The sequence below is a fragment of the Ixodes scapularis genome, unplaced genomic scaffold, assembly GCF_016920785.2.
Source record: "Ixodes scapularis isolate PalLabHiFi unplaced genomic scaffold, ASM1692078v2 PGA_scaffold4__175_contigs__length_147842914, whole genome shotgun sequence".
Taxonomy (NCBI): domain Eukaryota; kingdom Metazoa; phylum Arthropoda; class Arachnida; order Ixodida; family Ixodidae; genus Ixodes; species Ixodes scapularis.
In genome coordinates, this window is record NW_024609879.1 from 11342718 (window position 1) to 11356392 (window position 13675).

The 13675-nt window shown below is 40.2% G+C and overlaps 1 protein-coding gene across 1 annotated transcript in view; it reads left to right on the top strand.

Moving 5' to 3' along the window:
- Positions 1-13675, top strand: part of LOC115330940 (venom metalloproteinase antarease-like TtrivMP_A) — a 107589-nt gene that overhangs the window by 12050 nt on the left and 81864 nt on the right. Inside the window, exons 3-4 of the mRNA XM_042293382.1 lie at positions 4492-4584; positions 7970-8096. Of these exons, the coding sequence (XP_042149316.1) occupies positions 4492-4584; positions 7970-8096 (220 nt within the window). The remainder of the gene's footprint in view (positions 1-4491; positions 4585-7969; positions 8097-13675) is intronic.

Sequence of the window (13675 nt, forward strand, 5' to 3'; positions counted from 1 at the left end):
CTTTTCACTGGTTTGCCTTAGGAGCGATAATGTAACATGCATAGGCCAAATCAGCCAGATGAATACAAAACCGCAAGTAATGAAGCTTAACTCTAATCCCTGTTCGGTGATTGAGGCCGAAAGATACAGGTGAACGACTGAATAACCAGGCAGTGAGGTCGAATATGGGCACTTTCTTGAGTTTTGTCACCAAAATGCTGAGAATCGGGACAAATATTATCATGTTTATTTTTACATCAACTTTGACATCTCTTGGCTGCAGAGTCCTTAAAGACCAGCTAAATATAAAAGTTTGAAGCATAGGACTGCACTATCAGGGTTAAATATCTCATTAGCAATTAGAATAGTGTCCACATTCTCTTCATGAACTGTAGTTCAGAAAGCAGCATTGAATGCATGTCATAAACCATATTAATCTAACTTTAATGTTCGTGTACATCAGCTCTAAGCGATGAGAAAAATACTTGATGCACCTAAGTTTGTGTTGTGTGACATACAGTGAATGATTCAGAATCAGGCTTATCTTTGACAAAACACCCGTAATCTTGATTAATGCACCGTTTGTCTAAATAGAAGGAACGCGTGTCACTAGATTTATTTGGATACCAAGAAAGCAGTTAATTAAAAAAATACGTACGGAAGTCTTCTTCGATACCCGAGTACGCAAGTACTTCCCGTAGATTTTTTTTAGATATTGCGTCATTAAGCACTAACACATTTGGTCTTTAAGTGTTCAGTTTCAAGCTGTTTCCTTATAGACAGTTTGCACTCCTCGCAAAATTAAAATTCCAAATGTGTACAAACCTGAATCGGGGTACCCGAACGTAGTTTCCTAAGAAGTGCAATGTGTATTTTTTTTTTAGAGCTCAAGGCAGATGTGCTAAAACAATAAACAAATAGCAAAAACGGCGGTCGTGAATTTACGATGCCCTGCACTAGATTATCGTCTTCTGCACGGTGCTCTAGGAGCATAATCCCAGGTGGTCGTTGCTCATATATTTTGTTCAAATTATTATTGCCCCAATTATTTTGCTCCAATGCCAGCTCTGCTCCTGGTTTTTAGCGTTTTCGCGCTTCGCAAGCCATTCGAATGCGAGCTCATAAACCAGTGTGCAGATGACAAATGGGCGTGAATGGGAGAAGGAAAATGCACGGGCTCCGAGTGTTTTATTTGTAATATTTCCCTACCTCAGACCTTAACTAATGAACGTAAATCTCCAACCGAAACTGCGTTCGCGTGCCCAATTTAGGTTTGTAAGTTTGGAATTCGAATTTTGCAAGGCCGGTCAAATGTGTTAGTCCTCAGAGCAAAAACCCTCTAGGCCACCAGTAAAGCTCATTGCTGTAATCCAGTGGTTCCCAACCAACGATGTTTCGCGGACCCCTTGTGGATCGGTGGAGATGATGGAGGACCCCGTTCGTGGCGAGGGGAAGGGAAAGGAATAGGTTAATTATGGTAATGATTTATTAAATGAATATAACCAAGGGTTAGTATGAAGTAGAATTTTCTGATTGACATACAGACGAGAAAACTCACCCGGAAATTGGAACGTTTCATCTCAATCTCAGAAGAGATAAAACTTTTAGTGCCGAGCTTAACTGCTGAGGCAGAGCTACGCGGACCCCAAAAAGGTCCGAAGACCCCCATTTGAGAACCACTGCTGTAAACAATCGGTAGTGCCAGTTATTTCTGTACTGTATAATTTGTGTTCTCTATCAACTGCCACGGAAGTTCAAACAGCGTTCGGAATTTAAACAATATGCAAAAGCTACCTAGCTACAATAATGCTTACTTATTTCAAATTTAGAAGAACTTCGCGGCCACATTTATTATGTATTACAAATGAGGTGAAACTAAGCAGAGGCGACATATCCAACTGACTCCTAGAGGTACTCACAAATCAAAATCGTACTGAGGAAGCGAAAACCGGTTTTCTCAATGCAAACGAAAACCGTTCTCTTTCACTCCAAAAATAAACACTGGAACTATGAGCGCCCGGTCTTTGTCCAAATGTAGCGAGCGCCAGATTTCGAGAAAAGATGAAAAAAGTTTCAAGGCTTACAGACCTTTGATTCCAAAGTTCGAGGCGATTTTCGGAACTCTGCGGCCAGAAAAACCCGGCAAATACATAGGTATAAATGGCATCACCTACGAGAAATGAGCCCCATTTCTTGATTGTAAACTGAAACACTAACCGTATATTTTTGTCAGTTTACAGTAAATTCAGAAGTTTTACATATAATCTCATATGCTTATGCTATATTTGGTTAGAAACTGATCATCCGGCAATGCCTGATCTAGTGACCACCATTATTCTTTATTTAAAGGACTTGTACATCGGGCAGTAAGTTCTCGGGGTATTTATTTTGACGGGAGCGCGTCAGTGAAATTAAATAAAACTGAAAGAATAGACATAGGGACGAACATGACCGCACATCTTTCGACTTCCAACACAGAAACCTATTTGTATTGAAAGTCGAAAGATGTGCTGTTCTGTCCATCCCTAAGTTTATTATTCCAGTTTTATTTTAATTCTCGGGGCACTTGTCAAAAATTCCTTTCACATAGATTACAGGTGCCAGCTAATTTCGGGAATAGGCACGGTTTTGCAAAATAAAGCATTTTCATCAAAACGTGCCGCTTAAATCATTATCATAAATGACAAATTGCTACATGCATTTACTAAATAATTTGTAATTCGGGGTGCGTCGCATACCACGATAAAAAAAACGCCTCTTATGGCATACATGATGATTGAAAACTGAGACTGTTGTTTGAAACACAGTTTCAATCATCATGTATAACTTACACCAGCTCACCTGCACTTAACCGTTTTTTCCTTATGACATATTTTAGATGAATTACGGCCCGCTGTGCATATCAGAAGGAACTTCGTAGGCGTTAAATTGTTTGCGAAAAACCATTTTGTTCAAACTTTAACCGTGCAATCTTAAAATGCGTACATTAGGCCGAACTATGAGGACCGACAGCGCTCTGTGGGTTTCTTGGTGCGTGTTTTGCAACTTGAGAATGCTTAAGTTCTTTGCTTGTCCGCGGGAATGTGCAACCATATACATAAAGAGGATTTTTTCTTGGTTTCGAAATATTATTTTGCTTGGATTTTACACCATACATTTTATTTTATAACCTCAAACGCGTTTTTTGTCGGAAGGTGCTAGCGCAGTTATGTAATTTATGTTCGCGTGGAGAGCTTATTATTTATCATTGTATCAGTGGGTTGTCATTTTCTTAAAAAAGTTACATGCTTCATTTTAGTATAAGATGCAAACGCTATAAAACGTTACGTCAGGTATGAACATACGACTGTTTAAAAACAATGGTACGTTCATACGGGAAAACACATAATCAACATATGCCCCGTTCTTCAGCTTCCATTATGCGATTCCCGATCCGTGACACGTGCTGATAAACTTTAGGGAAGGCACACTTCACATACTTAACAATAGATTGGTGTTTCTTATTTGACATGATGTTATTAAATGATAAAAAAACTTTCGCGTTTATTGACATAAAAATTGGCATTTTTAGGTGACAACTCAGATTTTTTAAAAAAAGAAAGAAAATCACGAGAAGTAATGCGTAATTTACTTTTGTCTAACAAACTTTTGAGACATTTGTTTCTTCAAAATTTACTGTTACAAAATGTAATCGAATAAATATTTTGCTTTGTATTATATTAATCTGTCCATTGTGACATAAACTATGCTTTTTTTAAAACCGCATTTCATCTAACAGTTCAATCTTCTATGACAATACTTGGCGCCACCAAAAACAGTTTGGTGTTCTGCAATATTCGACTATACTTCGATTCAGCTTCGGACCGAGCGCGGCCGATGTTATGAGCCGAAGGGCCAATCAAACAGCGAAAGAGGCACGAAGTCATGGCGTGCTCTCTGCAGTTGATAGGACCAGCCGGTATTCGCCGTCTCTCTGTGCGTGCTCCTCCGCCGGCTAGTCTTATCAAGCGCAAAGAGCACGCCATGACGCTGCGTTTTTTGCGGTGTTTGATTGGCCCTTCGGCTCATAAACCGGCCGCGCTAGGACCGAAGCTGAAACGAAGAATAGTATGCCAGTGTAACATCCCTGCCGTTGACTTCGTTGTTTGATAGTAGGCGCGCTTGTCAGCGAAATGACGGATGAAAAGATGTCCTTTTCATTTTTCTGCCCGCGAAACACCTGAGGCTGTTTGCACTCCGGCGTATAATTAGTAAGTGCGTGAGAGTGACACGGTGAAAGAACAAAATTAAATAATTCGTGGGTTATAATTTTCGCGACGCGGTGGGATCTGAATATAGATTCCAATGTATTTACATTTTACTGGAATTCTTCGCGGGACCTATGTTTCGCGAATCGTAAGCAATTCCTGAAATTCGAGAAAAATAGGTCTTTATAAAAATTAAATTGTTTACAATATTACGTTTCTCAAAAATTTGTAATATTTCATTCAGTTCGCGTTGGGTGTTTTTCAGATGAACGGAAAATATATGGAACGTAACCTGTACCATGACAAAGAGAAAATGGCGGCGGTTGAGGTGAAGGAGGAGAATGGAGCTGTGGAAGTGGTAAGATACTTCTAAGAGTGATTTCAATGGTGCACAACTTCGAACAAGCAGTCTTCGTTATGAAATTGGCCAAATCTAATACTAAAGATATTTCACATGCCCTGCTCAAAACTCAAACTGATATATTCTCAACTTACTGGTTGTGTGGGATAAAGAGAACTGTGTTTTTATCAAAAAGTTCTACCACTGACAATTGGTAGTGCTCAGGATACATCCAAATCTAAACATAGCGAAATCATGGATGTACCGAAGCTTGGTAACATGCAGTCATTCGATTCAACACTGGCAAGCGATTGATTTTTGAAACCACCAGATTTGTGTGCTATCAATACAAAATAAAACTTCGAAGTCTGAAATTAAATTTACCTATTGAACTAAAATTTAGTTTTTAATGCGAAAGCGTTAACCATCCCACGAAACGGAGCCGGCGCCGTATGTAACCACGAAAGAGCATGAAAGAAATGCCCATTTTCCCATTGGCTGACCGAAACGGATCCTAGGCAGCCATTGGCGGTCGCTTCACGACAGCGCGCGCTCGACCGCTCGTGTCAGGTGTTGCCGGAGAAGGGGGCGGGGGAAGCTGCAGCCGCTTTTGCTTCACTCGGCGCCGCAGAACATGGCGACGCCTGAGGCATCTATGTCGCCGGTGGCCGCAACCTCGGGATTAGCGACACCTGGCCGTCCACGCAGTATACCGCAGAGCAGCTAAGGACGCGGAAGAATGACATTTATGCTTTCGCATTCACAACTCATAAGAACTGCTTAGATATCCTCGAAATCTATTAACAACAGTCATTAAAAATACTTGGGTTTAAATTATATGCTATGTTTAACGTCTGGTAATACTTCTTTTATTTGCCGTCTCTATCCCTTATCTATTTTCTTAAGGTTTATTAAATGTTTGTGTTAAAATAAACAGTTAGGGCAAAATATTATGGCAAAAGTGCTTCTACGTACCACCAATAACACATTCAATCTTTTGCATGGGATTCATGAGGGTCAAATTTAGGCCTGTTTCCATTCCGCGTGTAATTACCTGAATGTGTTTTTTATCGTTATCAAAATGTAAGATAACTTTTATATTGAAATGCGACTTTTAGAGCGCAGCTCTTAGGCGCCCGTTTCCGGCTTGAGCGGCGTCGCCGTCGGCGTAACCGCGCAGTGTATTATGGGTAAATTTCCCCGCTAAATTTAGCGAAAAAGTTTCCCCGCTAGATTTAGGGGAAAATTTTCCCCGCTAAATCTAGCGGAAAAATTGCGCCGCTAAGTTCCCCCGCTAAATTTTTTTCTGTGGGGTCACGTGACCTCGGCGGGGTTCACGTGACCCCCCAATTCACGTGACAACCCAGAGCAATTTTTTCCGCTAGATTTAGCGGAATCTCTGACCAGCTCTCTCTGTACTATTAGTTTCGAATTCGCTTAGCTGGGTAGACGACAACTGTTGCTGATTTAAGGCCCGCGCTAGTTCCGAATTGCGGCTGTGACGTGGCACGTCATCTCAGCTTTGCCAATGTCGGAAAGGGCCCGTCTTCCAAGATATCTAGGGAACCACTCCTCCCCATAGGGGCAAACCAGTAGTGCTTCCGTTAGCGGGTGAATATATGTGTTCTTAGTCCGAGCTTTGCTGCTGTAACAAAGTGCGTTGACGAAAAATAAACATTTTCAGCACAGTTTTAAGAAAAAGAAAACTTCCGACGTTTTAGGACCATCTCGGTCCCTTGTTCACGGGTGACCGTCAGGTGGACAGTAAAAGTGCTGCTGATGTAGGCTGGCTGAGTCCTGGTTTTTTTATGATGTGGCAGAGTCCTGAGACGTACACGGCTGGGAGAGTTCCCGAAGACCTGTTAATGGTTTCTTTTGTTGTCTGGATGGAATAGAATTCCAGGTGCAGACGTTTCCGTCAGAGCCGCCCTATGCAGGGGATTTCGCTTTTGTCGAAACACTCGCAGCGACCTCATTTTGCTTCGTGTTCGGCGAGGGCACTTACCTTGAACGAAGACTTTTTCACGTCGTATTTCTGGCTGTTTCGGGAAATATTTGGTTTCCTCCACGTAGGATAGCAGGGCAGTCCACGTACGGGATGCGGTAGACGAGGCATCGAGACATCTCCTTTCCCTGTCTCTTTTTGGGGAGATGGAGTCGGTGACGGATGGGTGGACACCGGCTCGTGAGTCACCGCGATCCCATGTTTACAAAGGACACATCCGATGGTCTCCCTGACGTACCTCACGTACGACAGGCAAACACTGCTGGAATGAGCCGGGAGCTTGCACGTATGGGGCGGCGTAGCTTCTTGTTGATCCTGTTGATGAAATGTTTGGAATAGCCGTTGCTTTCTAGAACTATAGCTTTATTGCGAGTTCTTCAAGTCTAAGAGTAGAAAAAACACGGCGATGGCTGGTTTGTGCTAAGAGCTTCATGGATTGTAAGTTTAACCACAGAAAGGAAGTCGGCAAGCTATTTTTCAGTGCATTGTTCATCACCTGTAAGGGAGGACTGCTAATAATGTTTGTATAAATATAGATAGGTAACCATGGTTTGTTCAGCTCATAGATTGTTTAAATGTACTTCCCGGCAGCGTTCTTCCTTTAGCGCCTAGTTCAAATTCTAGAATACCCTACGTATGTTGCTCCAAGAGAAAAGTCTGCTAACGAATGTATCTGTGCGCGCTTAGAAGGAAGTACGTGTTTGAACACCGATCTATCGCCCACCTCTTGTGTGAGCCTTTTTTTAAGTGCTTCTATCTACGATAGACATCATATGTTATGCAAGTTACCATTTTGTATTTTTAACTATTTATGAGTCTTTTAAACGACTGCAGCAATGGAAAATACATAATTAAATAAAGCCTAATGTTTTTTCAATATCATTGGGTATTATTCGCCATTAATAATTTATTTTAGATATTTCTGCTTCAACAAAGTAAATGAAACTCGCTTGAGAGGTATATTTTGTTTATTTTTTAATTCTTGAACTCACTATATAATTGAAGAAGTCCGCCTGAAGCTTGCAGAGTAATTGGTATTTCAGTGCGTCTGGAACGCCAATTGTAGGGCAAGCATCAACCTAACACCCTAAGGAAGGATTGAAAACGAGCGTGTTGGTGAATAATTACGAGTACTTGAAAGGATAAAACATCAGGGCTGGGACAGAAATAGGACATCTTTCAGAATCTTGTTTCCGTCCCCGTCCTAGACGTTTCATCCTTTCAAGTATTGGTACCCTTATGATTATCGCTAAAATGTTACCACCTTCGAAGAAATATAATTAAATTTATTTTGGTCAATCATAACGCAATTGTTTTTTGTTTAGAAATTGCATTATTTGAGACGCTTTATGAAGCAAAACTAAACGTAATATATATTTGCCTTTTTTTTGTTTCCAGAGTGGTGTCATCAGCGACACTCTGAGGATACTTCCTCTTCACCTTATGGCTCGATCTGAAGACGGGTCTATCGCGCACAAGGTTTTCCAAGTGGATGCACCAACTCACCGTGGACGTGACTACGTTGGTAATGGGCCCAATCAATTCTTTTATGTACTGCAGATATCGTGGGGTGCGTGTGTTAAAATATAAATATGTTTGACATGTTTTTTTTTTTTTGCAATTTGACATTTTAACGGTTAGGTCACTGTCAAGTGACAAAAATAATTAAACACCTCCTGAATTATGCGTACATCAAAAAAATTACCATATCTGCACTAATCTGGTATTTTGAGTACTTGGGGGAGTTAAAAGACTTACAACGTACTTACCTTACGTCTAGCCTTGACAGAAACAATCAAAAATATATCGTGATTAAAAGTGTCCTATGATTTCTAGCATCAACTGGACTTCCGAAACACTCCATGCGATATCTTTTTTTTTAACTATTGCTGAGATGATCACAGATATTTTGAGCAAGTTCTGGATGTCCCGTAGCAGGGAAGGACCATAAGACGACGCCACCGTACTATCTTTCTTTGAGTTCTCGAGCAACTACCTTTTCACCTTTCGCGTGTCTAGGGCTCACATACACAAACTATAAGTCTGTTAAGACTCGCTTATGTCGTTAAGGACAGAAACTCTAGTACGTTGGCATGACGCTTGAAGTTAAGTATTAAACGACGTATTTAAGGTACACAGCGAAAACAATTTAGATATGTAGTTTACTAAATATTTATGACCTTACCGAAATTGCATTATAAGGTTTCGTTCACGCATTTGCGTAATGCAACGCAGATTGTTTAGGAAGTTAAAACACAATCAACAAAACTGGCTAAAAAACATAGCAATACTGTTTAAAAATATTCTTCGCACTGCTAAGCGGTCCATAAACAATTCTAGAATCCGGTATTATAGAGTAGGTCGACCCACTAAAATTAATATATATTTGACGTACTAACCACGAGTTAAATGAGGCAGAAAATGTCCCTTCATGTACATTTTGTTGTTTTAAGTGTATTCAAGATTTACAAAGTATATCACTGCACTGAAATGTTTTCTTGTGTGCGTCCACTTGAATGACACCGTGTGTCTCGAGCATTTAATTGTAAGTCTAAATTGTGAAAGCGTTTCAGTACAGTCGTTTCGCGAATGGACTCCAGCCTGTACATAAGAAAGGGAGGTCTCAATGTATGCCAGCAAAAGAGACCATTACTATTGAATTCATTCATTTAATAATTTTAATGCACAACTTGTGCATTAGGTACTAGTAAATAATGATTTAAACGCAATAAAACATGGGTCAACAATATCAAACTCTGCTACAGCACGGTTATTATAGAAGACTTGAATGCGAGATATGAGGCTAGTTTGGATACCTTGATTCTCATCAAACGTCGCAGAGCTTCGAAAGCTCATCTCGGAACATGAATGTTAAAAGATAACGTTAGATCAGGAAATTCAATTATTCCTTAAAAACATTTATGCAAAAAAAAAAAAAAAAAAAAAAAAAGGTGGGTCGCAGCGCCGAGAGGTCGAAGTATTCTAACTTCGTTTGTCCACGAGTCTTTGATATTCGTAGTAAAATGTATAACAAACGTGACGTTCGTAAAATGCGAAATAAACGCTCCTGACCCTTCTCTTTTCTCTTTTTGTTCGGGTGGCCAAGACTGATCCAGACAAAATAAAATTTCTGCTTGTTTCGGAGTAGCCAAAAAGAGTACCGGAATACACAAGATGACGTAGTGTGTACTTTTTTAGATTATGGTGCGCCTATTTTAAATAGAAGACAGGTATATACAATATATTTTGATGTCTAGAAAGTGTACGAAAGAGGTTTTCATGAATTGATATTAGGTCCTAAAATTTCGAACACTGTTGGAGTCGCTGACAGTCTCTCCGACTTATTTCGTTCCACATCGGATGTTACGGAGGGATAAATAATGGGCCCCCTCTTGATTTTGATATTTTTTAGTAATATGATCTATCGTGTAAGTAATTATCAACTGCTACTTTCTGCTGCTGATATTACGTTATTCATGAGGCTTCGCACTATTTAAGACTGTAATATACTACAAAATGGTGTCTTTCATTCACTAGTGGTGTGAGCTAAATCAACTGTCTCTCAACCCCCAAACAACAAAGGTGTTACCTTTTCGCCGATGGCATACCGTTGTTTATTTTACATATAAGCGTGACGGGGAAGACCAATAGAGCAGGTGTAAATTATAAAATGTTATTGGCGTGTGTGTTGATAGTGGTTAAACTTTTAGAAACCAAATATCTTTTATCGCGTGCAATGCCTATAACATGCTATGAACCGTATCTCGATTGACGAGGATTTCTAAAACCCCACTCTTATATGTGTATTTCAATGATTGAGTAAGGTCACTACTTTAATTTACGTCTGTCACATGAAACTCAATATCTAACGCGCAGGCTATGAGCACAGAAAATCTTCAGAAAAATGTTATTCGAATTGTATATGATAGATTCATTGAGCGCCGCTTTATAACTGTTAATATATATTTAAAAAAAAATTCACTTCCACTTTTGACTTCCTGAAGAACTGTTCGTGACTTTGTATTTCTGCATAAACTTATGAATAGGGCAATTATTGTGCGCAGCCTCTGGGGAAGGTTAATCTTTATGTTCCTTTATGTGTAACGAGACATTTTGTTAGTTTTTATGTTCACTCGCGGTGTAAAACTTCACCGCTTTCTCGGATCCTGCCGAGGTATAAAACCACCTGTTAACCACCCTGGATATTTCGTTATCAATAACTTTGTCCCGCAGCAGATTAAATGAGGACTTATCTGCCTTTTTATTTGTTTTATTTGTTGCTTGGTAAAAGTCCCTTCTTTTTTTAATGTTTTTTTTGTTTTTTTTCTAATACCTGCTGACGATGGTGCCAAAGTGAATACGATCTTGGTTGTTTTCGGACACCTAAATAAGAATAATATTATAATAATATTTTATTTTTCTATCCAGTGGTATAACGTGTGATAAGAAATCAGCTTATTTTTCTTCTGATGCGTCTCGCATGTCACCGCAACGTCTAAAGAACAGTTTCCATTTTTCGCAGGAGAGCTGAGTGCTTCAGCTACACGAATAATTGGTTCTCTTAATATTGTAGCACGTTGAGAGAAATTATGACATTCGATTATTTTCACCTGCTGAAAATCAAAATCGCCTGTTTGAGACAAACGGGCGATTTTGAGACAAACAGGCGACGCACAAAACTTCAGGTTCGTAAGTGCTTAAATAAATTAATTTTTATCTACTTTGAGGAAGTTTCTTGGAGAATGATCGTGCCGCTCTTTTTGGAGGGAGGATGACTGCACGAAAGTACACTTAGGGGACGCACACATATATATGTGACCTCATGTTTTCCGAAGATATTCGACATTTAATTTATTCTAGTACAGGAATGACTACGTCTAGTCATAGTTCAGGAAGCCAACCTTGATTGTACTAATGAGACTTATTTTGTTTGTATATATTACCATGCTGCAAGCCGTAAGACTAAAGCAGGTTTGTAGGCATTTTAGAAAGAACAATCACAACTAAGTGTAAACAAGTTATAAAAAAACACCCATATTTTGACTATTTACATCATTCAGCATTCGTAGTTAGGCAGTTCCATTGATCGACATTTAAAAAGAATATTTTAACCGAGTCAGTATTAAAGCGATACGGTGCAGAAAAAAAAATATTTTGTTTAGTTGGGTTGTTGAAGTTTGTATATGCAACATATTTTTGAACGTCAATAAAGCAATAACCTTGTAGGAATTTATCTCTATTCTGCACAACATTATACTGGTACTTCTGTAAAGAAAGCTCGCGTCGGACTTTATTACGGGGACAACCCAGGTAGCACACCGCGTCGGCCGGTATCGGGACTACGCCGGCCGGTCCCGGTAACAGGATGGCGGCGCCCGCCCATTGGCGCCGGTGAGCTACCGGCCACGGCCGGCGTCGGGGTTTCGTCTTGCTCACTGGCCAGTTGCGCCGAAGAAGTTACAGTGACTGGCCGGCATCGGGTTTTTGCTGTCTTTGCTGGCCAGTCTTTCTATGGAGGTTCCAGTAACTGGCCGGCATTGGTATTTTGCTGTCTTTGATGGCCAGTATTTACATGGAAGTTCAGTAACTGGCCGGCATCGGCACTTTGCTGTCTTTGATGGCCAGTATTTACACGGAAGTTCAGTGACTGGCCGGCATCGGCGCTTTGCTGTTCAGGCTGGCGAGCCCCGCCATGGAAGTTCCGTTTACTGACCGACATCGTTTTATCTTTTTTTTTTTTTTTGCCGTTTTTACTCTGCAGTCAAGTCCTCCAGATTTTGACGAACTGTGGCAATTCATGAATAGCGAGTGGAAATATTTGCGTAGATCACTCCTTCGCAAATAACTGCCGACGCTGGTGTATTTGATCCCAGCATGGCAGGGCTGACGTGTTTTATCGCGAAAACGCGAGAAAAAATAATGCGGCGTGGAACATTTGCAGTTCAGGATTCGAGACTCTGACCACCTACGCTATGAAGAATAAATTACACAACACCGAACGACACCTTTTCAGGAAGCTAGTTTAATTTGATGCACTATACTTAAGGTCGGTGGTATACGCACGTGTTTGGCACTGATAAGAAAAATAAAATAAAAACGGTATAGCGGAGAATCCGAGTGAAGAACAACAACCACAATTAACAAACACGTGGCACGATTGAGCACGCGCTTTGAGTTACAAAAACAATAATTTGCATTACATTGCAGAATCTGGACAAGAAAGAGATGTGTGTTTTGCTTATGACGCTGCGAGATGTACACAACTTTCCTGAGATCATGTTATTGGTGATTTTAATTGAGTGTGAAAATATGCTATTTCAGGCAAGAATCGACTATTTTCTGTGGTAGCTACGACCATCTAACAGAAATATTTCAAATGTTCACATAGCCAGATGATCTGTCCCCGATAGCTTATGTTATACGACATACCGCACCAAAAAAAAAAAAAGTACGGTAAATATAAAAACATTTTTTTTAACACGATAAAACGGGAAACACAAAGGCGTTGTGGGTGTTTACACTGCCGGGTTTGTGAATTGGCGCTACAAAACATAAATGTTATCACACCGAACGATACCGTTTCTGAAAGATAGTTTATTTATCCGCACTGTTCTTCGATCTCAGGAATAAAAACATTATAGGCCTAATAAAAAAGTAAAATTGCGGTGCACAACCTCAATAAGTAAAACCAGGGGGCAGGCGATGGATATCACTAATGTGCCAGAACAAAATTAAGTACTACTTTCCGGAAGTCAGAAAATTAAGAGATGTGCTCAATACGTAGCGCGCTATGAGCTCAGGTAAATAACTGCCTTAAAATAGCGGTATTTTTGTTTTAATAGTGGCTAAAGGTGACCGCCTTCAGACAAACTTCGGCTGCATCACTGTGGCAGTTTGACCATTTACATACACATTTTCCCATTTTTCTCTCAATATTCCCATTATTATTAGCTTCTTTACTTCGTTGAAAGCACTTGCGCTGTTTGCGTACTACACCAACCAACCTATTAGCACGGAGGGAGCGATTTATCCCGGCAAACAGAAGGGCCACGGTTTGTGCATTGCATCAACTCAAATTTGGGCTCGCACTTTCTATTTTCACAT